Source organism: Lagenorhynchus albirostris, chromosome 1 (genome assembly GCF_949774975.1).
Source record: "Lagenorhynchus albirostris chromosome 1, mLagAlb1.1, whole genome shotgun sequence".
Classification (NCBI taxonomy): domain Eukaryota; kingdom Metazoa; phylum Chordata; class Mammalia; order Artiodactyla; family Delphinidae; genus Lagenorhynchus; species Lagenorhynchus albirostris.
The window spans coordinates 174,897,821-174,925,681 of NC_083095.1; the positions used below are offsets into that span (position 1 = coordinate 174,897,821).

At 39.1% G+C, this 27,861-nt stretch overlaps 1 protein-coding gene across 19 annotated transcripts in view; it reads left to right on the forward strand.

Annotated features, from left to right (window-relative positions):
• The window catches only part of PARD3 (par-3 family cell polarity regulator), a 729,337-nt gene that overhangs the window by 373,289 nt on the left and 328,187 nt on the right, over positions 1 to 27,861 (forward strand). For 13 of the 19 annotated variants that reach the window (XM_060160977.1, XM_060160997.1, XM_060160939.1 and 10 more), the window contains 4 exons: positions 8,247 to 8,435; positions 9,735 to 9,905; positions 19,241 to 19,400; positions 25,962 to 26,151. In XM_060160977.1, coding sequence (XP_060016960.1) covers positions 8,247 to 8,435; positions 9,735 to 9,905; positions 19,241 to 19,400; positions 25,962 to 26,151 — 710 coding nt within the window. The remainder of the gene's footprint in view (positions 1 to 8,246; positions 8,436 to 9,734; positions 9,906 to 19,240; positions 19,401 to 25,961; positions 26,152 to 27,861) is intronic. The other 6 variants (XM_060160941.1, XM_060161017.1, XM_060160969.1 and 3 more) reach the window with 1 other exon arrangement.

Consider the following 27,861-nt stretch of genomic DNA (forward strand, 5'->3'; position numbering starts at 1 on the left):
ATGTAAATGGTAATCTCATCCAAAAACACTTTCCAAGTGGACACAAAAGTAACCATCACGATGAAATAGTGAATTTACCTACAGGCTATCAGGCCTGGACTTACCAAAGAGCCAGTTTCTTCTTTGGGCTTCAAAGAGCTATGCAGACCTGCTTAGGAAGGCCCCCAAGAACTCTTTGGTAAGATCCATGTAAGAATATAATTGTACATAAAACATATTCAGAGCTACTGGATAGAAGTCGGGCTTTAGAAAATAATAGTGTTCAGAGATGATACTAGACCATACGGATAAGACATAAAACATGCTTAAATGTCAAGAATTCAGCATTCATTCTAAGAGTTAGTGAGGTCTCCCTGTAGAAACTGCAAGGATACATTGAGGAGATTTGGGGACCCTCCCTGAAGATCAGGAAGCATCTTGATACGCTAACTTCAGACAGGTTATAATCTTGATTTGGAAATTTAATGAGCTAGTCAATAAGCATGGTCATAGACTTATTAAACTAATGGTTGTGGTATATATCAAGTAAAGCCTACCATGTTGACCCCACTGTAAATTAAGAAAACAGTTGAAGGAATTAAGAAAAGAGTCCCATTTACGGTAGGACCAAGAAGAATAAAATACTTAGGAATAAACTTAACCAAGGAGATAAAAGACCTGCACACTGAATGTTGTAAGACACTGATGAAAGAAATTGAAAAAGACAAAAATAAATGGAAATATATTCCATACTCACAGATTGGAAGAATTAATATTGTTAAAATGTCCATATTACCCAAAGCCATCTACAGATTCAGTGCAATCCCTGTCCAAATGCTGATGGCATTTTTCACAGAAATAGGGAAAAAAATCCCTAAAATTCACTGAAACCATATTGAATCTGTTGGATCTCTAATAGCCAAAACAATCTTAAGAAAGAACAAAACTTGAGGCATCACAATTCCTGATTTGTCTATATTACAAAGCTATAGTAATCAAAACAGTTTGATACTGGCATAAAAACAGACATATAGAACAGAATAGAGAGCCCAGAAATAAACCCACACATATATGGTTAATTGATTTATGACAGAGAAGCCAAGAATATGCAATAGGGAAAGGGTAGTCTTTTCAATAAATGGTGATGGGAACACTGGACTGTCACATGAAAAAGAATGAAGCTGGTCTTCTATTGTACATCATGTACAAAAACCAACTCAAAATGGATTAAAGATTTGAATGTGAGACCCCAAACCATAAAACTCCTAGAAGAAAACATATGGGGTAAGCACATTGACATTGGTCTTGGTGATGAATTTTTGGACTTGACACCAAAAGTAAAAATAAACAAATTAGACTACATCAAATATAAAGACTTCTGCACAGCAAAGGAAACCAATGAAATGAAAAGACAACCTCTGGAATAGTAGAACATATTTACAAATCATATATCTGATAATGGATTAATAGCCAAAACATATAAAGAACTCACAACTCAACAGCAAAAAGATAAACAATCGGATTAGGAAATGGGCAGAAGAACTGAATAGACATTTTTCCAAAGAGGACATACTGATGGACAACAGGTACATTAAAAGGTGCTCAACATCACTAATCCACAGGGAAATGTAAATCAAAACCACGATGAGATATCACCTCACATCTATTAGAATGGTCATCAGAAGGACAGGAGATAACAAGTTGTGAGGATGTGGAGAAAAGGGAACCCTTGTGCGCTATTCGTGGGAATGTAAGTTGGTGCAGCCACTGTGGAAAACAGTGTGGAGTTATCTCAGAAAAGTAAAGATAAAACTACCATATGATCTAGCAGTGCCACTTCTGGGTATTCATTCAGAGGAAAAGAAATCTGGATCTTGAAGAGATATCTGCACTGCTGTGTTCATTGCAGCAGCACTTTTTACAATAGCCAAGATGTGGCTTTTTACAATAGCCAAGCCATTTCGTTTAATATATATAAACGAAAAATAGTCAAATACATGTTATATATATATATACATATATATATTGTATATCACTTATATGTGGAATCTAAAAAAACCAAACTCATAGAAACAGAGACAAGAATGGTGGTAGCGAGGACCAGGAGAGTGAGGGATAAAAGGAGATGTTGAGCTTTCCCTGGTGGCGCAGTGGTTAAGAATCCGCCTGCCAATGCAGGGGACATGGGTTCGAGCCCTGGTCAGGGAAGATCCCACATGCCACGGAGCAACTAAGCCTGTGCGCCACAACTACTGAGCCTGTGCTCTGGAGCCCACGAGCCGCAACTATTGAGCCCACGCGCCTAGAGCCTGTGCTCCGCAACAAGAGAAGCCACTGCAATGAGAAGCCTGTGCACCACAACGAAGGGTAGCCCCTGCTCACCACAACTAGAGAAAGCCTGCGCGCAGCAATGAAGACCCAACGCAGCCAAAAATTAAATAAATAAATGTATTAGATGTTGGTCAAAGAGTATAAACTTCTAGTTATAAGATGAGTAAGTTCTGGGGATCTAATGTAGAGCATGGTGATTATAGTTAATAATACTGTGTCATATACTCAAAAGTTGTTAGGAGAGTAGATCTTAAATGTTCTTGCCACAGAAAAGAAATGGTACTTTTGTGGTGTGATGGAGGTGTATTAACTAAGCTGTAATGGTAATCATTTTGCAATATATAAATGTACCAAATCAACACTCTGTGCACCCTAAATTTACAGTGTTATATGTCAAATATACCTCAACAAAGCTGGGAAAAATAGTCAAATCAGACAAAGCAAATAGGGAGCCCCAAGTGGGGGACTGAATTACGGGTTGTTACGTCTTCATCCAAAACTTTGTATAAGTTATTTGGGATAAACTGATCATCAGACATTTCTTTAGGCCTATAATGTAAATTAATTTCAATATCCTAGGTAACACAGATGAAAGAGTACAAAACTCTCTAATTTGAGTTTTTGTTGAAGATTTATACTGTCACACACTAATCATATGCTGACCTTAATAGTTTGCTTTTGAGCATCTAATGTTGCTATTATCACAAAGAATTTTATAAAATGTGTTCTGTTTCTAGTGCTTTAAATATTCAGACCTATTTTAAAGTCATGATTCAATGAAATACTTTTCAATCCAAATGACTCAAACTTAGTTTACAACAATCTTATTCCAAGATTGGGATAGAATAATATTTTCATGATCTTACAAGAATAGTAATGATTTTGTATAGTGAATCTCTTATCAGTTTTTAGGGGATTCATTTGAAATTCCCTACTTCTATAATAAGTTAAGGATTTCCTAATGTTTGGTGTATTTTCCTTTGGGGAACATATCTTAGTTATTCTTTATTGTCCTCCTTTTGTTGTATAGTGGTAAAAATTAATATCTTTAAAATTTATTCTATGATTTTTTTTGTTATTGAACTCAAGTTATTTTAAAGATTATGTTGGTAGTAATGTCTGTTTTTAAAATAAGAGCTGTTTTAGATATAGCAAAACTATTCTGGGTTAATTACTACATGCAATTTTTATTCTAAAACATCATGCTGTCAGAAAAGTTTTAAGAATAGCCTAAGGAACTCCAGTATACCCTTCTCCCACATTCCCCAATTGTTAATATTTTGCCACATTTGATATGTAATTTTCTTCCATTCCTCCCTTTCCCCTCCCTGTAATTTTTCCTCCTTTCCTTCCTACTATATAAGTTTTTTCAGAATTGAGATAAATTGTAGATGTAACTCCCCTTTATCTGTAAATCTTTAGTGTGTGTACTAGATCATATGGTAGTTTTATCTTTAATAAGAGCAAGGACATTTTCTTATGTAATCATGTTTAGTTACCAAAGCCATGAAATTAACATTGACTTAACAGTGTTGTATTACCCGTTGTCTCAGTTAGTGTCCTTCATGGTGTGCAGATGTGAACGAATGAACGAATACATAAGAAACAAATCCTTTGGATCACACCTGGCATCTAGTTGTCATGCCTCGTTAGTCGTCTTTAATCTGGAACATTTCTTCAGTTTACCTTTGCTTTTCTTTTTTTTTTTTTTTTTTTTTTTGTGGTATGCAGGCCCCTCACTGCTGTGGCCTCTCCCGTTGCGGAGCACAGGCTCCGGACGCGCAGGCTCAGTGGTCATGGCTCACGGGCCCAGCCGCTTCGCGGCATGTGGGATCTTCCCGGACCGGGGTACGAACCCGTGTCCCCTGCATCGGCAGACGGACTCTCAACCTCTGCGCCACCAGGGAAGCCCTTCTTTTCATTTTTGAAGAGCAAATTACTTCGAGAATGTCCCTCAATTTGGGTTTGTGTGACATTTCTTTGATTAAGGATTTTTCTGGCTTCACATTACAGATTAACAACTGTACAAAACCTGGGTTTTTTTTCCTCAAAATTTGTAGCATCAAGCGAAACATTTTAAAATTCTTGTTATTTATTTTACGTCTACTGTTTAAATCAGAAAAGAGCACAATAAAGCCAGATGTGACATTTTAACTTTGCTAATAAGAATAATTAAAATATCAACATAAATATCATGCATAAACATTCATCTCACATATGGGATAAATGAAAATATATAGCTTAAAGAAACTGGAGGGTTAGTCCTTTATGCAAAAAAATAAACACGATAACTTCTCTATTTAAAAAAATCCTCCTCTTGATTAAAACCGTAAATGGTTGTTATCAATTGTCTGCTCTACCTGTATATTATTTAATCTCTAGATATAGAATAAGTGTATTTTCTCTTTAACTTTTATGAAAACAGGTGTTAAGTGTGAGAATATGATGGCATAATTGCTTTTTATGATCCATCATAAGGTTTTCCTTCCTAGCCCGTCATCCCCATCCCAGCACTAATCTCTGCCCAACGATTATGTTTTGGCCGTGTAATATAATCAACTCTTACTTCCTTGTTACCCATTTTGCAGATTAACCGAGACTTAGAGTGGCCTATGGGCCAGCTGTCTCCTCTTAGCAGTTGGGGCTTGTTTGGAGAGGAGGGAAAACTGGGCTTTAGTGCTGATCATTTGTGGCTGTTTTTCTGTCTCGCTGCAGATATGTGTGTATCTTTTCTGCTGTTCTGAGGATAGCGGGAAAGTAAACAGCTTTCATACTGCCCATGCAGTAGGTTCCCTGCTTCTAATGTGCTTAGCAAAAATGCCCTGTTTTTCTGGATATTAGAAGGCAAAAATGCCAATGGAGTAATGGCCAAGGGAAAACATGACAGGTTGCACTGATAGAAAATCACTTGGGGTACATACAGGTCTGTACATGAGGGACATAATGTGCACTTGAGCGACATTCATGTCCAAATGGCTTGAGGAGCAAGTTAAAGGGAAACAAAATATTCATCATGTTTCCTTAGAAGGAACTTGACTCAAGAAACGGTTGAGATAGTACAGAATCTGGATGGAGTAAGAATCGAAGGTGATAGAAAATTAGCTTCTCCTTTATATCAGAATGAAGAGATCCCCATACTAGTAAGATTTTGGGAAAAGTCTCTATAAAGTAGCCTTAAAAATGGTTTTTAAAGAGCAAATTTTTTTAAACATTTTGCTGCCAGAGAATTAAGTTCTCAAAGTTGGAATTAATTTCAGTCTTATGTCAAGAGCCAAATAGATTGATAATGCAATATCAAAGGAAAAGTACAATCTTTCACTTAAATGTTTTTAATGATAATAATGACTTAAGACTTGATAAGAAAGCTGAAAAAGAATATTATTCCCATCTGCAGTTTTCATAAGAAATGAAACTTTCCCATGCAGAATACAGTCTCCTTTAAGACAGGTTCAGAGCAGGGCACGTCAGGAAGTGACTCGAACTTGATTAAAATTTCTCTTCATATATTCAGTCAGCTCCTTATCTTGATTTTTCAAGTAGAAGAAAAATGAGAATTTTAAGCCTTTGTGAAACGTTATGGAAATGTCAAAATCAGTAAACGTTAAAAAGCCAAACGATATAAATCAGTAAGTGACAATTGAGAACCTTCCAGATTTGAGGCAAATAAACGTACTGAATGATCAGATCTAAATGTGCCCAGTTAAGGACTATCTTTGGTTTCTGTGTCTTTTCAAGTGCAACTTTCCCAGGAATATAAATACTGATTCTGATTCACAGAGTGAATTTTATCTTTCAGTTACTTCTGAATTTAAAGTAGGAGGGGCTGTAGTGTGTTTTGGTACTATTTTGTATTTCAAACATCAGAAACAGATTTTATATTGAAGTAGCTGTATTCGTTCACACAAGGTCTTTATTTACTACTCTTGAATTGTTTTGAACCGTATGGATGAAAATAAAATTTTAAGAGCAAAACAAGTATATAAAGATAGTATAGTAAATATGATGTCAATAGTAAATATGTCATAGTAAATGTGATGCATAGTAAATATGATGTTAATGTTTTGATGTGAGTATCTAATGTTTATTTCTCCCAAATCCATTGATTTTATTTGACCTGTAATTATTCTCTAGGAATATTTTAAGTGTAAAAAGGCTTTTATAATGGGCAGGTATAGGCTTTATTTTGATACTGAAATGTATTTACTTTGTATAGTTAACATACTATCCCTTTGTATCTTTTCAAGTTGTTCTTTCTGTAATATTCTTTATTATATATATAGTTCTCCTGTTTTTAACATATTAATGTTTTTTTTTAAAACACACCTTGTCCTGATAACTGTGAGGCTATCTTTTGAGATGGCACAAAGGTTAACAATGAATATTAGTAAATTAGGATCTTTAAAAAATCATGTTATTATGGATTTGGAGATTTAAAAATAGCATATCTTTTGTATTATGATAATCTTTTAAAAAAATCTCTTACTGATACACTCTGTACTTCCAAAAATTATTTCATCTAATTGAGATATCTGAGATTGCATGTTAAATCTCCAAATTATTATTAAAAATTAATATTTAAAATTATTTTATCATTATTATGTTAATTTGATAATTATTAGAAAAATTTTTTAATGTGTTGAGAGACAAAGAAAAAAACTGAAGTCTACCTACATTTCCATTGCTCTGCAATAGGCTTTCATGTGTGTAATTGAACATTCTTTAAAAGTGCAATCTTTAAAGGATGCGTTATATTCCAGCCTAATTATGTACCATTAGATGTTGAACCATTAGATGTTGAACCATTCTTCAAGTGTAATTTAATATTTCTAGCTTGAATGAATAGGTGGATGCTGGAGAAATATTCCAAAATTACAAAAAGAGAAGGAGGAAAAGTTGTAGGACTAGATGAGTCATTTAGTTGTGATTCAAAGAGCTTGTGCCACACGTCTGTTACGCGACATAAAATGAAATGCTGAATTTGATAAAGAACTCTGGCCTCATCTATTTGGAGATGGCCAGTGTAGAGCTGGGGTCCCTAAGGAGGATTACAGAAGGCAGATGGCTTCCTCTTCCGGTGTCCGACATTTTTATATGTCATCTCACTGCCTTTCATCAGGTTATACTTGAAGCATTCATTTCCTCCCTGCTGTTTTAGGGGAGCTGAGCAAAAGTTCGTGTATCTCAGATGTGTCGGGTTCTGCAACAGTCTCCTTATGCACTCGATGGCTACAATTACGAAGTCAAAGCCAGCATGTACAACTCTTTAATTAAACAATATTGCTTGAATAATATCCCCAGCTGTAGATGTATCATACGGTACTGTGGAAAAAAACTTCTCTAATGTTGTTTATCTCTACTTTGTCTCACAGATGTCGAAGGTTAAAACTCTCTAGTGACTCTCTGAAAATGAATACCGTTTTTTCTGCTGACTTTGTATCACCAGGATTTGTTACTGTTTGTGAATAAAATGATGCACCGTTAGTGAACATTAAACTATTAATAACATTGAAAATTCTAGTGAAAAACAAAGGGACAAATGAGTTATATTTATTTATTTTTATTTCCTGCTGTTACTGTTTTTCTCCTGTGGTTTAGAATATATAAAGAGATTTTTAAAAAACCCACAAAAAACAAAAAAACAAACCAAAACTCTGAGTCTGCATGACTTTAGTCCTTCTGCTACATTTTTTTCCCTATATTTCTCAGAATCTGGTTTAGGTTTGTTTCAATATTGAAACAAGTACCACATAAAAATATTAGCAGCTGGTTCCAGGAATCATCTGGAGGGGATGCAGATGCGCTGTTATCATGGATCTTGTTGTGGAACTTTGGTGGAGATACTGTGCCTGTTATGATTAAAGAACTGCTCATTAGCAGTCCTTAAAAATAACAGAAAGAAACATTGGAATATGATGCGCAATTTTGTTTCCTGTTAGAAAGCAGAAGATGAGGATACTGTTCTCACACCTGATGGCACCAGGGAATTTCTGACGTTTGAAGTTCCGCTGAATGATTCAGGATCTGCTGGTCTTGGCGTCAGTGTCAAAGGTAACCGGTCAAAGGAGAACCACGCAGATTTAGGAATCTTCGTCAAGTCCATTATTAATGGAGGAGCAGCATCTAAAGTAAGCAGATGTCAACATTATCAAGCTTATGCTCATTCACAAAAATGTTTAATTACAGCCCTATTCTTATTTTGGAAACATGGAAGCAGTAAGGGCGAATTCTTTCCTCTACCCTCTTAGATCCTGTTCCTGTGACCTGTGAATTAAACTGATAAAAGACAGGTTAACAGGAGAAAATGTTTACAAATCTGATGGATGGGGGCTCCACAGGAAAAGTGAAAACCTAAAGAAGCAGTTAGACTTGGAAGCTTATATACCATTTTAGCAAATGCTGGTAAATTGTGGAGTAGGGATTAAACAAAGAAAGAGGGTTCGGACTTCCAGGTGTGGTAAATAGTGGGATGGTAAATGTGTGAAGGAAACCGATGGTAGAAAAGGCTTATTTTGTAGGCTTATCTCAGTGCACCTCTGTCTCTGGTGGTGAGGGTCATTCTCCCCTTCCAGGTTTTGGAGAAGAGAGGGGGCACCTTCACAAGGAGAACCTTATGCCCACATTCAGCCAGACGCAGGGAGGACAGGTCCCCCTTCCTGTGTCTGCCATTTCTCAGTTGCCTTCTGCTAAAATAATCCCCATGCCAAAGTGGTGTGTTTTGGGGTAGCGTATTCTGATACCCTGTAACACTTAAATGTTTTCTGTTTTCTTCCTAATACCCCATCCGTGATCAAACAACTAGTGCAATCTCAGTGATCTCTCACCGAGAGGAATTCATATCTTCGACTCCCCGTTTTGGGTCTCACAGAATTCAGAGCCCATGGTCATTACGGTGAAATGGAGGTTATCTCTGCAAAGACTTAGCTCAGGTTCTGGCGCAGAGCTAACCTACTGGAAAGGTTACTCTCTTCCCCTCCCCACCCATCCCCTCCCATGGGTCACTTCTCCTGTTTCCCAGTCTAGAGAAAATTTCCTGGCTCTCTGTGAAGGGTGCACTTCTCTGCAATTGTCTAATAGCCTGGAGCTTTTGCACGTTGTGAATAACCTCTCTGGGTGTAAATAACCTCTCTGGGTGTCTCTGGAAGCAGGAAAATAATCACTTTGTGTCCTATGAATTAGTATGCTATTTTGGTAAACAGATTATGATAATGACTTGATTTACAAATGTATAAATGATTGAAGTAGACACAGGCTGCAAGGGCCGCTTACACATTATTCTGCTGGTGTTCAGTTGGGCATAATCCATTAGTATTAAAGCCCTTTTCTTTTTGCTCTGTTTTTATTTATTTATTTAACGAAAGGGAAAAGCAGCTTCTTTTATCACAGGCTATTTAATGGCACTTATTTTTAACCTGCCTCCTTCCCAGGATGGGCGGCTTCGGGTGAACGATCAACTGATAGCAGTGAATGGAGAATCCCTGTTGGGCAAAACAAACCAGGATGCCATGGAAACCCTCCGGAGGTCCATGTCCACCGAAGGGAACAAGCGAGGAATGATCCAGCTTATTGTGGCGAGGAGAATAACCAAAGGCACCGAGGTAAAGAATGAGAAAGACAAGAGGCATCTGAAATGGTCGTAGGACCAAGTTCTTCCCTAACATTGGGCCAAGAACGGCAGGTCCAGGGGCTTTACCTTGAAAGACTCAATTATCTTTGCTGGCTAGAGTTTATTGTACTGTCAGTGGATTGTGATTTGTTTTCTTAATTCTGTGATCAAAATATCTCTAAGTGTGCAGTAATATTTCTATTGCCACTTCAACAGATAACACTGGGATCTCCAAGGCACCTTTAGCTGGGTTCAAGAAACAGGGCCACGCCTTCCTGCTCAGAGCCCGCACTTTCTCTTCTGTTCAGCGGTGTTGAACCAGGAGGGAGAAACGTTGAAGTGATTGCTTGTTCCCTTGCTTATCTAAAACGGGTGCCTCTTGTGAAGCCCCTCACAGGGGAGAGCCTGTTTCTCTTGTGACATTGTCAGAAGTGTAAGCCCCCCTTCCTACCCCCGGCCCCCTTTCTCCTTCACTGTAGGGTGAGTATTTTCCTCCGGAGCGGCTGCCTTTTCAGTGGTATCTCCTGCATAAAGCCACAGTGGGTTCTGCGCATGTGCTGCCATCTGTAATTAGGCAATGGGTGGGAAGGTTCCCTCTCCCAAAGGGTGTGATCATCTGTCTTCCCAAATAGTAAAAACATACCAAGTAGACTTGCATAGCGGGGCATTTGAGAATGTAAAGGGAATTATATACAGATTTGTTAATTAATATTAGAACCTGAAAAAGAGTGTTTTCAAAGAATTTTTATAACGTATGTGCCACCTCTAGGAAACAGGTGGGACCTGCTTGCTTGAAAGTATAACGTTTGTCGTTTTTGTTTTGATTGATGCTCAACGCCTCACATTGTTAAATCAACTAAGAGAAAATGATTAGCAAATGGTACAAACTGGAAAGTATATCCAAACTGCTTAGGTGTTTTTCTTAATTTTAAAATCTGTGTTTAATATATAAAGCAAGCCACCGACGATGGCTCATCCGATCCTTTAACACAGTAGGATTTTGCCACATACCCTTGCGCTCAGTGGGTAGTCAGTGGAGAGGTGACCAATTTTGAAAGTTTACTGACCGTAGACTTATTTTTACACTTGTTTTTATTTTTCCAAATGGAGAGTGGCTTAATGCTAATTAACAAATTAGTTTCCACAACAACTAGAGAACAGTGTCACCTTAACTAAAAACCTCAGAGTGGAAAACTGTGGGAAGTAAAACATTCACTTTCTTATTGTAAATATAAATGCTAATCCCTCAGGGTAGGCTACGGGATTGGCTTTCTTGAATGATAATTTGTATTGGTTTCCAAATCATTAACTGATGTTTTTTGTTTTTTTATAAATTTATTTTATTTATTTATTTATTTGGCTGTGTTGGGCCTTCGTTTCTGTGCGAGGGCTTTCTCTGGTTGCGGCGAGCGGGGGCCACTCTTCATCGCGGTTTGCGGGCCTCTCATTGTCGCAGCCTCTCCCGTTGCGGAGCACAGGCTCCAGACGCACAGGCTCAGTAGTTGTGGCGCACGGGCTTCGTTGCTCCGCGGCATGTGGGATCTTCCCAGACCAGGGCTCGAACCCGTGTCCCCTGCATTGGCAGGCGGATTCTCAACCACTGCGCCACCAGGGAAGCCCATCTGATGTTTTTAATGTAAGTCCTCCAAAGAGCTATGTGAAAAATTCTCCACAGTAAGTTCCCAAGACACAGTGTTCTTTATTAGGTCTTTTTCAAAAATGGAGTAATTTCATATACCCTAAGACTGTATTCGTGTGACAGATGTTCACTGAGCATCTGCTACATTCAGAAAATAAGTTAGATCCTGGGGATAAGGTGGTGAATGCAGACAGATGGAGTTCCCTCTCTGGACGTTCTCCTGGACCATAGATCATATTCTTAGTCTCTTTAAAAACAAACTAAAATTTCTCAAAGTTTTCCTTTAGAGAGAAACATTGAAATGTTATAGGGGGACTTAAGATGTAAGAAACGGACTGAAGGTCAGCATCCTGAATCCAGACGTGTTTTTGTCTGGCTCAGGTGGTTCCCCAAACAAACCTATACCAACCTGAAAACGTTTTGATAAAAGCACTGATTTGATCCCCTGTTGCCCTATAAAACACACGGAATTGGAATCCCACTGCAATATCTCTGTCTCATTCACTTCTGCATATGAATTTATGTGAATGAAAAGGATTTAAGTAAGGGAACAGAGGCAGTAGGCAGTAATAGACTTTAATATTCAATATTCTTTACGGTATCATTTTCATACGTTGCTGGTTATTACTATTTCTTAGGATAGAGTAAGCTTATAAAGCAATTATGTCAAAAAAAATCTTATCACGAGTGCTGTGCTCTCTTTGTAATACCAGCGAAAAGCCTTTTGTACTGACAGGGTTTAACTGAAGGATTCTGTGAAGACAGAAGAGCTCATTTCAGCTTCCCATAAGTCTTAAGACATGACTTTGCTGCCGTTGTACTTATATATTACCTTTGCAGAAACATCTCCCTGAATTACTGGAAGGGTACGTGTAAGTTATGTTACCGTAAATATTGATATAAGCATAGGGTGCCTTTTGTACTGACAGGGTTTAACTGAAGGATTCTGTGAAGACAGAAGAGCTCATTTCAGCTTCCCATAAGTCTTAAGACATGCTTTGCTGCCGTTGTACTTATATATTACCTTTGCAGAAACATCTCCCTGAATTACTGGAAGGGTACGTGTAAGTTATATTACCGTAAATATTGATATAAGCATAGGGTGTCTTGTCACGGATGAACCTCAGGCCAGAATAATGAGTTCTCTCCTCCTGGGTCCATCTGTCAGCCGTGTGGTCCGGCCTTTGACAATATCACAGAATTATATTTTACTAACTCATCTTTAAATCAAGGGTTTGCATACTTATTTTCAAGCTAGAGAAGATGAAAATTCACAGAAGAACATCTTTTGTGCTTTGTCACCTCTTCCGTTGCCCTCTTCTATATGTGGGAAGTGCTGTCTGTTATCTTAGTATGTTTTCTTCAAAATTGGCAACTCTCGGCACGAAATACCATCTTCCCTTGCACTTCCCTGGTCTTTGTCCCCATACAGCACGTTTGAGACATGTTCTAGAAGATGCTTCTCAGTCCCTTCCACTTGACTTCTCAGGAGTCTGTGAACACTGCCTCGTTCTTGAATCCTTTCCTGCCAGCTTTCTCCGTTTTTCTCCTGCTTCTCTCTGGCCCTCTGTCTCCTTTAAGCTTGCTCTCTTCTGCCTGTTCCTTTTTTGGTTAGTATTCCTCAAGGTGTTCTCTGGGCAGTGTCTTCTTCCTCACATGCTCCCTGGGAGACCTTCATTCCTTGGTCTTCAGGTACCACTTTCCTTATGATGAATCCCATGGTCCTGTTTTCAGCTCAGGACTCTACTCTAGTTCCAGATCCCTCTGTCCAGCCACCCATGGAGATGTCCACTGGTATGTCTCTCAGGCACCTATGCTTTTTCCACCAAAACCCATTCCTCCCTCAGTTCTTCATCTACCTTGTCCTCCTTCCCCCCGAGATAGCTCCACTGTTTCTTTTTTTTTTTTTTTTTTTTTTTTTTCTCCACTGTTTCTTTACTTGTAGAAGCTGGAAATCTGGGGTGGCTCTGACCTCTCAAATGCCTTTCCTGTCTCTGTTGCCTCCTCCTCTGGAATCTCTCTCCTCCCTCACTCCTCTCCATCCCCCTGCCCTTACCCCATCCTCTCACCGGGCTCTCTGCTGCAGCTCCCTGAAGGACTTCTCTCTCAACCCATTTTGTCTACACGGCAGTAAGGCACATCTTCCCACAAATCAAACTGATCGTGTCACTTCCGGCCGAAATCTCTTCGGGAGCTTTCCTTCCTTTCCAGGATGGGTGCCAGTCTCCATCACGTGGCCACTAGGACGTGCACAAACCAGCCCCTGTGTCCACCAGCCTGCCCCTTACACGACCTGAAATTTCTCAGATGTCTGATGCTGCCTTTCACCTCTGGCTTTTCCACGTGAGTCAGTTCTGCTCCTTGTTCTAGCAAAGTCAGCCTTTAGATTTCAGTATCCTCTCTCCAAAGCCTTTCCGTAGCCCTGGGTACTCACCGGGTACCAGGGTACCTGGGCAGCAGCCGTCACACCATCATGGTTCCTCTCTGGTTTTCTTTGGCGGGAACTGCAAATTCTGAGATGGCTGGGACCTTGTTCATCTCTCCATCACTGGGGTCCAACCCAAGGCTGACACCTAAACATGGACTGAATGATGAGGGAAATAATCCCAGAGAGTCGAGCCTGTTTTAGAAGAAAAAAATTAACTTAGTTACTGTTAGACACTGAAGTTCTAACAAGGCAAGGTAACAGAATTAATATTTTAGCAGTGATTCTGGATTTCCTTCACTTTCCTTAGCTCTAATGCTCTTACTTATTTAAAAACATTCCATAAGCAGTGATTATTTCTTTAAAAAAGAGAGAGAAAAGATATGGCTTTCCTTTGTTTTGTGCTCCTGAAGGATGGATGAACTTTTTTGGCATCTCTTCCATTGGAAAGAATGCATAAAGCAAGAGGCAGAAACATTGGTATCATTGCAAAGGACAAATTTGTTGAGGACTTTGAAGGAGAACTTTGGGAAATGGGTATTGAAAGTCACTTGTGTAGGAGAATTATGATAATTCTAAATGTTCCAAGGAAATTAGTATTTGTAGGAATTACTGCAATTTAACCTAGTTTGCAGTCACTTCATTACATCTTTGTTAGACATGATTTCATATAAAGCCTGCCTTGGTACCAATAGAGAGTAAGGCCAGGTAAGTTTTCTCTTAGCCCCCATGCTGAGGAATTTAGTCACCAAGGACTACTTTTTTTTTTAAGAAGAAGAAATAAAACTTTTTATTTCCAGATAACATGATTTCTACGTAAAAAATCCTAAGGAATCTACAAGGCAGTTACTTTAGAACAAGTAAGTGAATTTAGCAAGATCATAGGACAGTAGGCCAATGTACAAAATCCATTTTATTTGTATGTACTAGGAATAGACAATTTGACAGTAAAATAAAAATCAATATCATGTACCGAAATATCAAAAATCATAAAATACTTAGGGATAAATTTAACAACACAGGTAATCTCTGTACTCGTAATTCTATAAAACGTCACTGAAAAATAAAATAGACCTAAATTAGTGGAGTGATATATGATTAGCAGACTCAGTATCACTGAAGTATCAGTTCTCTCAGATTGGCCTATTGATTTAATAAACTCTCATTAATCATCCCAGCAGGAATTTTTATAGCAATGGACAAACTGATTACCAATTGGGATTATTAATTTTTATATTATTTATTATTAATGTTATATTATTATTAATATTATTTAATTTATATGAAAATCTAGAACTGGAAAAACTATTCTAGGATGAAAATATCATTGGTTGCTTTTGGGCGGGTTGGGATTGAGTGGGAAATAATAGGAAGGAATTTAATGAGGTGATGGCAATGCCCTTTATCCAGAGAGGGGTGTACATTACATGGGTTTATCAATTTGGCAAAACTCACTGAACTGACCAAGGACTACTTTAAAGTGAATTCTCTCTCTACGTTTAATTCTCTTAGAAAGCTACATTAGAATAGGAAGGGACCTAAGGTATCGTTTATGATTCTCTTTATTTTATATATGAAGAAATAAATACAGAGAAGCCAAATGAGGTGCTTAATGGCTGCAAGGCCAAGGTAGTGGCAGAGTAATTTAGAAGCAAGGCGTCCATCCCTCTTATGCACATGAGAGGGTCTGATTGCCTGTGAGTGTGGGGTTCAAGCAGTTGATACTCTGGCTGTGTTGGGAAGAGGTGGACAGTAAACCCATGAGTCCCAGCGTCAGGCAGGCCGTCGCGTTCTGGGTCTGTCACATCCAGGCTTACTTCCTCTGGTCAGTGCTATCAGCCACATGGGAACGTGGAGGACATTAGCTGTGGTTCTGCATGAAAGCAGAACCTGGAACTGAACCCTGAAACTCCAGCCACTCTCCTCCAAAGAAAGCTAGACCCTGTCTTACTAGTCATTGTCCTGTGTTAACTTGTCCTTCGGATGTTAGTCCTTTCTGCAATGTGTGATTGTAATCTCGATCAACTTTCTTTTACTTTCAGCCTCATGCTGTGCCCTTAGCTTTAAAGGCCCGCTTCCACATGGCCTATACGTATGAGATCTCTAAACCGATTTAAGGAAACTCTGAGTCATTCACTCAGAAATGGATTTGTTCATCCAATTATTCACCCAGTGCCTGCTCTGTGCCAGGAATTGGGGATAGAATAGAATAAGCTTATAAAGACTGAAATATCGGATAATAAGATCATGCCACTTACTAACTGGGACCCAGGTTTAGGTTTGCTGGAGGGGACTAGGGCCATATCTATGCGTGCTTTTCACCGTTTCTAGTTGAGATGGTGGGATACGTTATCTTTATGTGAAAGACATGATTTGACCCACTATTGCACACTTATAACAACTTGAGATTTTATTAAGCCCCACAGATATTGTATTAGTTTTTTAAAAGAAACCAGTATTTTACCTTTTCCTAGGAAGAGTAGGCCAAATGTATAATATGAAGCATATTCACTGGACAATATCCAGTTCTTTGTTATTGAATAGCACTTATTATTTTCTGATTATAAAAGCAATATATGATCATTTGAATATCTTTTTAAGAGCGTACTACATTACATTGTTTATAGATATGGGGTAATTCCCAATTTTTGTGTCTCTGTAAATGAAGTTCTGATAAATATTGATCAGCATGAATCTTTATGATTCACCTAACTTATTATTTTGTGAGGATAGTGACCACAAAGTGAAATCGATGGCCTGGTCACAGAATATAGGATATTCTTTGGCCTGTGACATATCTCTCCACGTTACTCTGGGAAGAGACTGGATCACTTTATGCTGATCCCCAGTATGAGTTATCTTGCTGCAACCTAGTTTTCTTTAATGGATGTAAAGGCTTTCCTATTTTCTTAGGGATGGAGTTGAGGGCGTCCCACACAATTGTCCCTACTCGGGACTGAGTTCTGTTGGATGGAAGAACATTTTTTGCAGTTAAAACGACAAAGTGAAAATTGCAGTTCTTTTATTTTGGTGTCTTCTTTGAATTAAGCTTAATTTGATAAGGTTTTTATATGTGGAGATGATCAGAAGGGCCTGGGAGCAGCCCATACTGCAGGAAGGCCAGGCCAGTCTTCCAGGACTGCCCTCCTTGGAGTGGCTAAGCTCCCACTCTGATGATGCGATGCATTCCTCTTTCTTAAACTCAATTGCTTGTAACAAAAAAAATCATCAAAAGATTTAAAACAAAACTCTGTACTCCAGTCAGTTTTTTTTTTAAGAAATTAAAAGGCATTGTGTCTTCTGTTAAATATTTATGTATTTGGCCATTGATGTCTTCATTTAAATCTGTCTTTTGAGATGCAAATTAGACATGGTTAGGGAGGTGGGGAGGTACAGAAGCTTTCCCATGAAAGTGTTCAAGTACAAGGTTCCTAATGAACAGGCATCTTATTGTTTTTCTCTGGAAAGCCTGCATGTGCTATTTTTAAAATAGAATTTTTATTTGACTTTATAGAATTCTAAAATAGCCTCTTGGGATATTTAGGGATTTCTCATAAAGGTGCTTTATAAAGATTTTATCATCTAGAAAATTGCAGTTATATGCTTCAATTAAATGTATTTGTTAAGCAAACTCGAGGTTGTGTTGTCTGTCTTATGATTAAATAAATTATTGTGTAGGATGCAGGTCTTGTGTGTCGAGACTTGTATAGCAGGTCTCTAATGTATGTGCTCATTAAAAAAATTCACACATGCCTGTTTTTAAAGGTATTGGGTATTTGTTATGTTTGTTTTTACTTCTCCAAAGTACCTTGGAATTTAGGAATAATGTTCTTTCAGAAAATGTTCTTGTATTTTTTTACATCTAAGACCTGGAATATTTAATTTACTTTTCAGTAAAGCTGTCAGTTGTAAGCTGCAATTCAAAAAAAAAAAAAAACTAATAAATCCTCATTTCACAATTTAAACCTTATTGAGTCTAATTCACTAGCGCTGCAAGTTTATTATTCTCCCGCAGTTTGACGTGCCTCCAATTGTAATTGTGTTGACCCTTCAGTGCATTAAATCTCCCCGGTGCTTATCAAACTGGGCGAGATAAGTCTACAATTCGGAACTTCATTAAATATCTCATTTATATTAAACAGATGATAGCTTCTAACAGAAATAATAATTTGTTCAGGTGAAGGAGCCACAGTTGTGGTTTCCTCTGTTTGGAATGTGCAGTCCTCTCTCCACTTTGCTGTGCTCTGCTCCCTGCCTCCACACGGGCCCCTCCACCCCACCCCCCAGCCCTCCCTGTCTCTGGCTGCCGGCCAGCTCCAAAGCATCATAAGATTTTAGTTGGTGGGGTTAACCTCAGAGCCCACACTGGGAGGATTTGTGTGCTTTGTTCCTCCTTGTTTCATGGCTTTACTAGTATAGAGTTCTCACTCATATTATGTTTATGAAGTGTATGACTTTATAAGGCACAGCTGTCTTAAAGAACGCCACATACCATTTTAATTCTTGGTGATAGGAATCCACCTATATTCTTTGCTTATCTAGCAGATTCTATATATTTGCAAAATAGCTACCTTTGCCTGCCTTATTAGAATACTGGGTTTTTTACTTCTGTTTTGTCAATATCCTGTGTAGTTTATTTTCTCTCAGTTACTATCTCATACTTAAGAACACAATGAGAGAATAGGATGATCGTTTCTAATTTCAGCAGAAGAAACTGAGGCTCGGTGTATTGTTGAAGACACCCGAACTGACAAGTGGTCTTTAGGTCTTAGAGAGCGGGTGGTCATTCTCCCCCCACCCACACCAAGGTGTGCTGTTAGGTGTATTTATGCACTCTAAGTGTGAAAAGTAGACTTAAATTCCAGCTTCCATCCTGTTAATGATAAAGCATGTCTAGCGCAGGGCAACATCGCATAAAGATTTCTGAGTTAAACCATACCTCAGATTGACTTCAACAGATACTGTCAAGCTGAAAAAAAATAAGCAACAAGGTGAGTGTGATAAAAAAGCCTTTAGTCTACATATTTTTCCTCCAGTGGTTGAAATCTGACAACTTCATGGGAGGCACAGTGTAAAGTGGCACAGAAAGTTGGTCATTAGGCAAAGCTGTCATCACAAACTATTTTGGTACAGGGTGAAAAGTTCTAGTTCATTTGGTACCCAGTTCGATGCAGACCCTGGGCAAGTTGGGTCTAATTCCCCCATGCTGGTCTTGGGCCTCCAGTTCTGACTTTACCTCGCCCCCCCACCCCGCTCTCTGCAGCTGAAGTCACCTGGGAGCCCCTCTGGACCTGAGCTGCCCATTGAAACGGTGTTGGATGATAGAGAACGAAGGATTTCCCACTCCCTCTACAGCGGGCTTGAGGGACTTGATGAATCGCCCACGAGAAATGCTGCGCTCAGCAGGATAATGGGTGAGTCAGGTAAAACCCTGTTGATCACATCTTGTTTTTATGCTTTTACTGGTTCACAGAGAGGTTATTAATGTAACATTAATGTAAAGGAGGCGCATGTTTTCAAGGGGAAGAGGAGCAGGTTCATTATAATCATTCAGGAAGTGTTAATGTGAAGAGAGGAAGTCAATACATTGATTTTGTTAAGTGAGTTTTGGATCCTGTAACGTGGGAAAGAGAAAAAAGAAGGGGATCACGCAGAAGTGTTTTCCAATGATCAAGATATTCTTAGCATGTTTGAGACGATAAGTGAAGCTGTGGTTTTGTTTTTAAATCAACATTTAGTGGCTTATGGCAAGAAGGATTCAAAAGTTACATGTTTACAATAGCACTGTTTGGAGGGAGGGGAAAAATATGTCTATGCATGTATGTGAATATTCACATTTTGTGGCCTGTACTTAATAAGGTGTCACCCTTTTTTAATTGCATCTTGACTTTTTCAAAGCCTTCATTTGAAAATCCTGAAACTAGTTTTTCACATCCTTTGTCTGCATTCAGCACCATACTGTCTGCGTGGCCCCCAGTGAGGAAGGAGGTGATTAGCACTTGCTCTGCAGCCGTTCAGCTCTCTGCTAACAGATCCCGTTAATAAAGACTTGCTTTGCCACCAGAGTGGTTTGATTTACTGAGTTGCTCATCTTGGGATTCGCTTGTGAGAGTTGTCAAATTTAACACATAAGAAGCTGTTTTGATTAAAATAACACGTGACATAAAACACTCATTGCTGGTGTGTTTCGCAAGCCTCTAATATGAAGTACAACCTAAATTTAACTCCATTTTGAGCACACTTAATGGAGAGTTAATACAATCCACGTCTCCATTAGGAAGCTTCGCTGGAACAGGAATTTGTTTCCTTCATCAGTGGATGTTTATGGAAAGCCTGCTGTTGGCAAGACATTGTGTATATACTTTTGCTGTAGATACAAAGACAAGTGAGAATCAGTCTGCCGTCAAAGAACTTTCTAGCAGGCACGATAGGAAAAACACGTGAACATGACTGGTAGAATTTTCTGTTGTTCTTCCTCTAATCCTTCTAGCTTTCTTGTTTGGAAAAATCGCTAAATTCCTCATTTCTTAGTTTGTGACGTGTAGAATGAAGACGCGCCAGCTCTCTGGTTTAATTTTGCCAACAGTTTTCTTTTGGCCTGCTTGACATAGTGCAAGTCGGGGAAGGACACGGAAGATATTGCACACCTGTCAGGTGACAGGCATTGCACATAGTTTGTCAGATTGACCTTTGCTTATTAATGATCACTCTCCTCACCGCGGTGGGGTTTTCCCTACTTTCCTGGTTTTGCTGTGACACTTTATCTTCGTTAAATACTTCTCTTTTTTTTGCGGTACGTGGGCCTCTCACTGTTGTGGCCTCTCCCATTGCGGAGCACAGGCTCCGGATGCGCAGGCTCAGCGGCCATGGCTCACGGGCCCAGCCGCTCCACGGCACGTGGGATCTTCCCGGACCGGGGCACGAACCCGCATCCCCTGCATCGGCAGGCGGACTCTCAACCACTGCGCCACCAGGGAGACCAGTTAAATACTTTTTTATTGATGAAAATTCAAGACCCCTTGAGCGAGAGTGTATGTGTTCCCTGGATCTGCGTGCATACAAAGTGATTTGCTGTAATTTCCCCTTTATTATAGGAACATAGGACTTGCCATACTGAATCAGACCATTGGTCCACCAGTTCCTGTAACCTGCGTCCTGACTCCAATCCCTGATGCTTCAGAGGAAGGCGAAAAACTAAAACTAAAAAACAAAACCCCCCCAATTCACCTAGTGACCTTTGGAAATGCTGTATATATGGGTTGAGGATTCTTTGTTTTTCTTCAGTCAATTGCTCTGATTTTATTAGCTGTGGCCTCGTTAGTCCTCTAGTTTGCACTAGAGTTGGCATTTTTTTCCCTTCCCTCTGCTAGAGATGTAATGGACTTGAAAATTCCAGATGCTTCTGCTGGGGCAGTAATCGTCCAGCTCTGTGCTTTGTGACGTACTGTGCGTGGCCTTTTGGGCTGGGGTGGGGGGCAGTGACAGACTCCTTACTCTTCGTTGGTAGGCCAAATTGACGTGAATGATTTGGATATTTTCTTAAGATAGTTTTTTACATGTTGTGTGGGAAACTAGGGATCCCATATAGTTTTACTCTGAGAAATGTATATGCTTAATTTGATTTATCTTGAGTTTTACAAATTCGAGAATTCCTCAGTCTTTGTCAGTCCCTATTTCAGCATCATGGGCCCTAAGAAACAGACAGTGTTCGTAACATCACTTTCCACTTAAAGTTAGAAATCTTGCAGAGATAGTACCTTGCAACAAGATACCAAAGCCAGGTACCAAATATAAGAAATTAAAGCATTGACTTTCAGTTAACCTAAACCAATAGCAACAGTATTTACTGCTGGGCACAGTATCTGGGTGCATGGAGAATTTTCAGATCTTGTCTGGCTAGCAGTCGTCTTCTCTACCTTTAGGATATCTCCTGTGTAGACACCAGTGGAGGTGGTGGTATCTGCTCCGTGATCTGCTATGATTCAGATAGAACTTTGTATTGGAATTCCAGCTGACTGCATTAAGAAGTGATTAATTTTATGTGGATAGGGTGAATTTTCATGTAGCATATTCCTCCTGTAGGACTCTAGACCCAAAAGGAGCTTTGAGGCTTTCTGACTCATTTCTATGGGAACCTAACCCAGGAGAGAAGCTTCCAAAAACTAGACCAAAAAAGGAAGAGATTTTAGAGTTGGAAGCATGTCAGATGTCATCAGCTACACTTTCCCACTTAACAGATAAAAGAACTAAGTCCCAAGATCCCATGACGATTTTTGTTTTATTTTGTTCTTGGCTCTTTCCTCTTTCTAAAAATAGCCATCTCTGAGGAATACTGGGATCACACAATAAGTGTTAGTGGCATTCATCCTTTATTGACATCCATTTTTAAGTACCCACATTTTCAAGCAACTGGCTTCAGACAGTCTTAACAGAATCTTCCATTCTGGCAACCAGTGTGATTTAAAAATCAAAGAAGTTATTTTTGCAACAACCTTACAAATCGTGTACTCCAACCTACTAAACGTCTGTTCAGGGGAATTCTGGCCCGAAGAAGTTAAGTGACAGGTCTGAAGCCCCAGACTTCCGTGTTTCTGAACCAGAATTACGATGCATATTTTTCTGAGTCACGAGTCCCCCATTACTGGAACCTGATCGATCTCCTTAGCTCTTGGTGGGGTCAGCCAGAGTGGCAGCCAACGGCAAGAGTTCTCCAAGTGTCGTCCGTATCGGCTGACTTTCCACTACCATGGATTTTCAAGGAGTGATTTTGGATATTTATCAAAAAGAAATCTGTAGCAAGGCTACATAGGATTTCTTCCTTTTAAAAGCCTTAAAAATATTTTACAAATGGCTGGACTGTCTTAACTGGTACTACTAATAACCATAGAGGTAATAGGTGTAGCTCATTTCACCAGCGTGTTCACTTCATAGGACACATCACAAGCTGACATTTGGGAGCATGGAACCTTAAATGTTTTCCAACTTTTTTATCTGAAGAATTTTTCCGTTTAAAGCACAACTGAAATCTGTGGTCTCCATTTTTTAATGTAATCTCAGTAGTTTTTATATTGATACATTTTGGTGAGTTTAAAAACTAATTCTGTTCAGAATACTTTGATCTTGTTAGAAAGTCAACGTAGAAAAATGGAATATTAAGGTTGTTTTTATTGTGAGTCAGATCTCTGGCAAAAGGTTTCTCATTTCACGTAGTGTTGCCTTCTATGTAAATGTACCAATGAATAAATGTTTAGTAAACAGTCATTCTGCATCTCATTGTTTCACTCGGCTACAGTCTAAATCTTAGTTTGTTGGTTAACTAGTTGAGGAAAGGAGAGTTTATTCATCAAAAACTGGATCAAAGGTTTCTGAAGTCACCCTTCAAAGGGTTCACATTTAGGATATGCCAAGTACCTGCAAACATAATTGAGAGTTATTCTAAGGGGAGTTTGGTGGAATATGTAGTTTGATAGCTTAGTTCATTACCCCCAATATATTCTTGGAGTCGCATCCCAAAACACTGTTCGTCGCAAGTATGTTAAGAAGTGGAAAATTGATGGAAAACATATATTCTCAAGTCTTTTGAAATATTAGCCTCCAGAATCATAGGGGAAAGAAAAAAAGCTGAATCCTTGTCTTACGGTTAATAGAGACATTTCCCGCAGTTTCTTTAGGTATGAATTTTTAGATCACCTAAGGAACAATATTTCTACTCAAAACAACATAAAAAAGGACTGTCACATGAAGAACCATTCTGTGTTCCATACTGCTTGCTAGACCGTCTCTCAGAATATATCGCATGAACAGTTTTGGTTTTGTGTTTAGAAACGAATGTGCTATATTATACCAATATAGTTTCTTCCAATAAATTGTGCCTCTGTGAGGACATGACATTTAATGCTGTGACATGTGCCTTGTCAGTGGTGAGCTACCAGGGAGAACTTGGATTTGTCATTCTGTACACTTTTTGGGGAAAAAAGTATGTTTTGGGAAGGAAATGTTTCTTTAGGTAATAGTACTGGAATGTCCGATCTTATTTATGAATGATATTTTATTGAACAGATTTCTGTCTTTCTGTACTAGTATCCTAAAACTCAAATAGGCATAAAGGAGTGATTTGAATTCAGGAAAGGGAAGCAATGAAGTATTAAATTTGATTTACATTTTTAGCATGAGCGTTTATAAACAGTTGCTAGTTTTCACAGTTTGTCAAAATGGATGCATTTCAAATCAAAATAGAGTATTTTTCATGATAATTTGCTGAGTAGAGGTTTCAGTGAACATATATTATTTCTGTAATAGAGTAGTTGATGCTAAGTAATGATTGCATTTGAAATTTCTAGCAAGTTTGCTTTTGTAGGTTGTCCTGAAAAGATCAACTTAGTGTTTGCTCCTTTGTTGAAATGTCTAGAATAATATATATTTTAAAAGATGCTTCAAGTCTATATATGCCATCTCCCAGTTTCCAAAATGGTGTTAAAACGAAAATTATCGTTTACACATTCTTGTGAATGTTTAAAAATTAGATCTTCAGACAGATGTGAAAATGTTCATGAACTGTCTTCACATTGCTATTGTGCTATTTTTTAAAAGCAATTACTCGTAAAGGACAAGGGCACCCTGTTTGAAACGGTGGTAGGATTGGGAAAGTGCAACAATCCTTTTTATTTGCATAGGAACCAGGAGAGCTGACTTAACAGCTGTGGACATTGGACTTGAGATGACAGTGTTTCCATCCTCCTGTAAGGTGACAGGGAAACTGTCCGTTCTCCTTGCTGTGTTGGGAGAGACAGGCCAGTAGGGCGACACCACACCGTGATGCATGTTTCTCTGAGGACAGCCTTTCACAAGATATCCATGTGAACCGAAGCTTCGCCCATGAGTTCTTGCTCAGAGGAAATATGGCCCAAGATTTGAGGAGGAAGCCAGAAGAACTATAGGTGTTTTGGGGAGGAAGATGGCAACATTTGGACCCCAGCTTTATCTTTAAGGATTCAGGCCCCTGAATTATAATTTTATCCCAGGAAAGATAAACGCCTATCATGCCGATCCCAGAACCTGAGCAGATTTTAGTGAAAGAAACTGATCAATGTGGACAGTTCTGGGTCTTTTCTTACCAAGAACACTATATCCTATTTGAATAAATCAAAATTTACAAGCTCCCCTGTCTTGGCCTGAAAAACCTCTGGGCAGTGAGATCCTAATCTTTCCTCTTTAACATCACTCCTGCCATCTCTCCACAAGGCCCCGGTTCTGCATGCACTCATCTTTGAAGTGTCACCTGAGTGCACTGTGCACTTTCCTCCATCATGCATTTAATGATGTTGTTGCTGATGTCTAAAATCAATGTCGTCATTTCTTACAGTAGAAGAGGTCGTATTAATCATTCAAAACCCATCTCGGATGTTGACTTTTTTTTAAGACTCCCAGCATCCTCTTCCTTCAGCTACCCAGGCGATTGCCAGCACTAGTGAGTGCCAGGGCGCTTCTGGTACATCACTCAGAGCACCAATCAATTACTACTTTATCTGTCTCCTTCTCTGAGGTGTGAGCCATTGAGAGGCAGAGATGGTGGTAGGTGCCCAGCTAGTGAATGAGTGAATGATTGATGTAAGTCTGCAGGGCTTCCCTCCAAATTTCCTGGTAAAATTTTTCAAAGAGCTATAAACGACTTCAAGTCTACGTGGCATTTTCACATTAGAAGTCATTCTGGAGATCATCTCTGGCCTTAGGAAACTTAATACCAGAGACACTGAATACCGCACCCAGAGCACCATAGCTGTCGTGTCAAGAGGAAGGAATAGACCGGAGGTCTCTCTTTGACGTTCATTTATGAAAAATAAGTTTACTTAATTCTATTTTGTCCTACCAGGTTGAGCAGATTTTGGAAATTTAGACTTTTTCTAATGTAGCAAAGTGTTAACATTCATATACATAACCCTTAGATGGATGTCTAGAATTTCTCTTTGTTTTTTTCCACTGGACAGGTAAATACCAGCTGTCCCCCACGGTGAATATGCCCCAAGATGACACTGTCATTATCGAGGATGACAGGCTGCCAGTACTCCCCCCACATCTCTCTGACCAGTCATCTTCCAGCTCCCACGATGATGTAGGATTTGTGACAACGGACACTGGCGCGTGGGCCAAGGCCGGCATCAGTGAGTCAGCAGAGTGGTAAGAGCACTGTTGGGAAACATCGGTTAATTGCAGTCACACTTGATTTTAGGGTTAAACGGTCTGTCACCGAGCACAGTGAATCAGTGTCTTTTATAGCGGCGTTCTGATTTAATAATAATGATTTAATACTCGTAGTTGTCGCTCCTCAAACAAAAGATTCCCCCCAGCCTCATAAACCTGCCCAACTGTGTTAGCCTTTCCAGGGCTATCGTTAAGAGTTTAGCCAAACCAACGAGAAAACTACCACTCACCCCCAAACCCTACTCATTGAAGTTAAGTTTCACAAGTGAAACTTTTATTTTAGATCTGTGTTAATTTGACGAATTGTTTTCCTATTCCATAAATAAATTCTAAGCAAATCCCTCCGGTGACTGAGAGTTTGTAACAATTCGACGACTTTGGCCAAATTAGTAGTTGTTACGTTCTGGGAGTGGGAAGAAGCTTTTTCAGATTTTCTTTTTAGAGCGCTATAACTCTACTAGTCTTTGTACTTACTTCTAACATTATGACTTCAGGGGCAGTCTAATGCTATTTTTTCTCCTGTATCTCTAAAAATATAAGAAAGCATTTGATATTATTGAACCAGCGTGTGGCAGATAAATGTGGATGAGTGTCCTCATTTGCCTAGTAATTATATACATCAACAAGCGAAAGGAAGGTCCCTCCTAGGGATGACCTTGGAAGGCTGTAGTGATAATGAACGCAACCATGTGAAGCATTATACCAGAATCTTCTTCTTGCCCTTTCTCTGGGGTCTTTTAAGAATCCATCAGCAAAATGATATTTCAGTGTTGTGGCATTGAGCTACACTCAAGCCCGCGTGATAACAGCTTACCTTTGAACGAGTTTTTTGGTTCAACGTAGAAGGGGAACTACCATACAAAGTAAAAACCCACCTGAATCAGACGCTGTAGCATTTACCGCTGCAGTTTATATCTCTTTCTGAAAGTGAAAGCAATGACAGAGAAAGTAAGGATTAGATATTTGCAGTATTCATCGAAGGGACAAAAACCTTTTGAGTCTCCACCGTGATGAGGAATTTTGAAGGCAGCCATAGGAATAGATGTTTGAGGCCTTAAGAAATGCTGTATTGGTGAAAGTCAATAAACAACGAGCAGGGCTGGAGTGTGGCATTAATTTCCCTAAGGGGATTCATAAAACAGTGAGGACTTGTATGATTTTGCTGTGGGGAATGTGCAGGGGCTGGAAAAGAATATGAATGAAGGGTTATCCAAACAAGAATGGCAGCTGTTCTGAATCACAGCAGAAAATGTAAGCTTTTCCAGCCTGACAATATCTCCCTAATCCTTGATGAAAATGTTATGAAAACAAAAGGGCAATAAGGCAGGATTAATAACTGGAATTTTAATAACTTTTGGGGGGGGGGTCAGGGTATGGTTACATTCTTTAAAGAATCAGCTGTCAGTCCTGCAAACTAACTTGCTAAGTATGCTAGCGTATTGTTTCTTGTGTCTGAAATTAGTTTAATGGGAAGAATTAATTATGTTATGGTTTAAGAATATTTAGTTATTTTAAGATGCTTATTCACTCAAAAACTCATTTGCCGTTTTCAGTTGTGTATGTGTACAGTTCGCTGCACGATTGTGGAAGGCTGAATATGTCAAATGGCTAAAGTTTGCATTTCTTAACTGATAGAATATACTTGTTTTCAATCCATGAACTGATTTAGGGAACATAACAACGTTT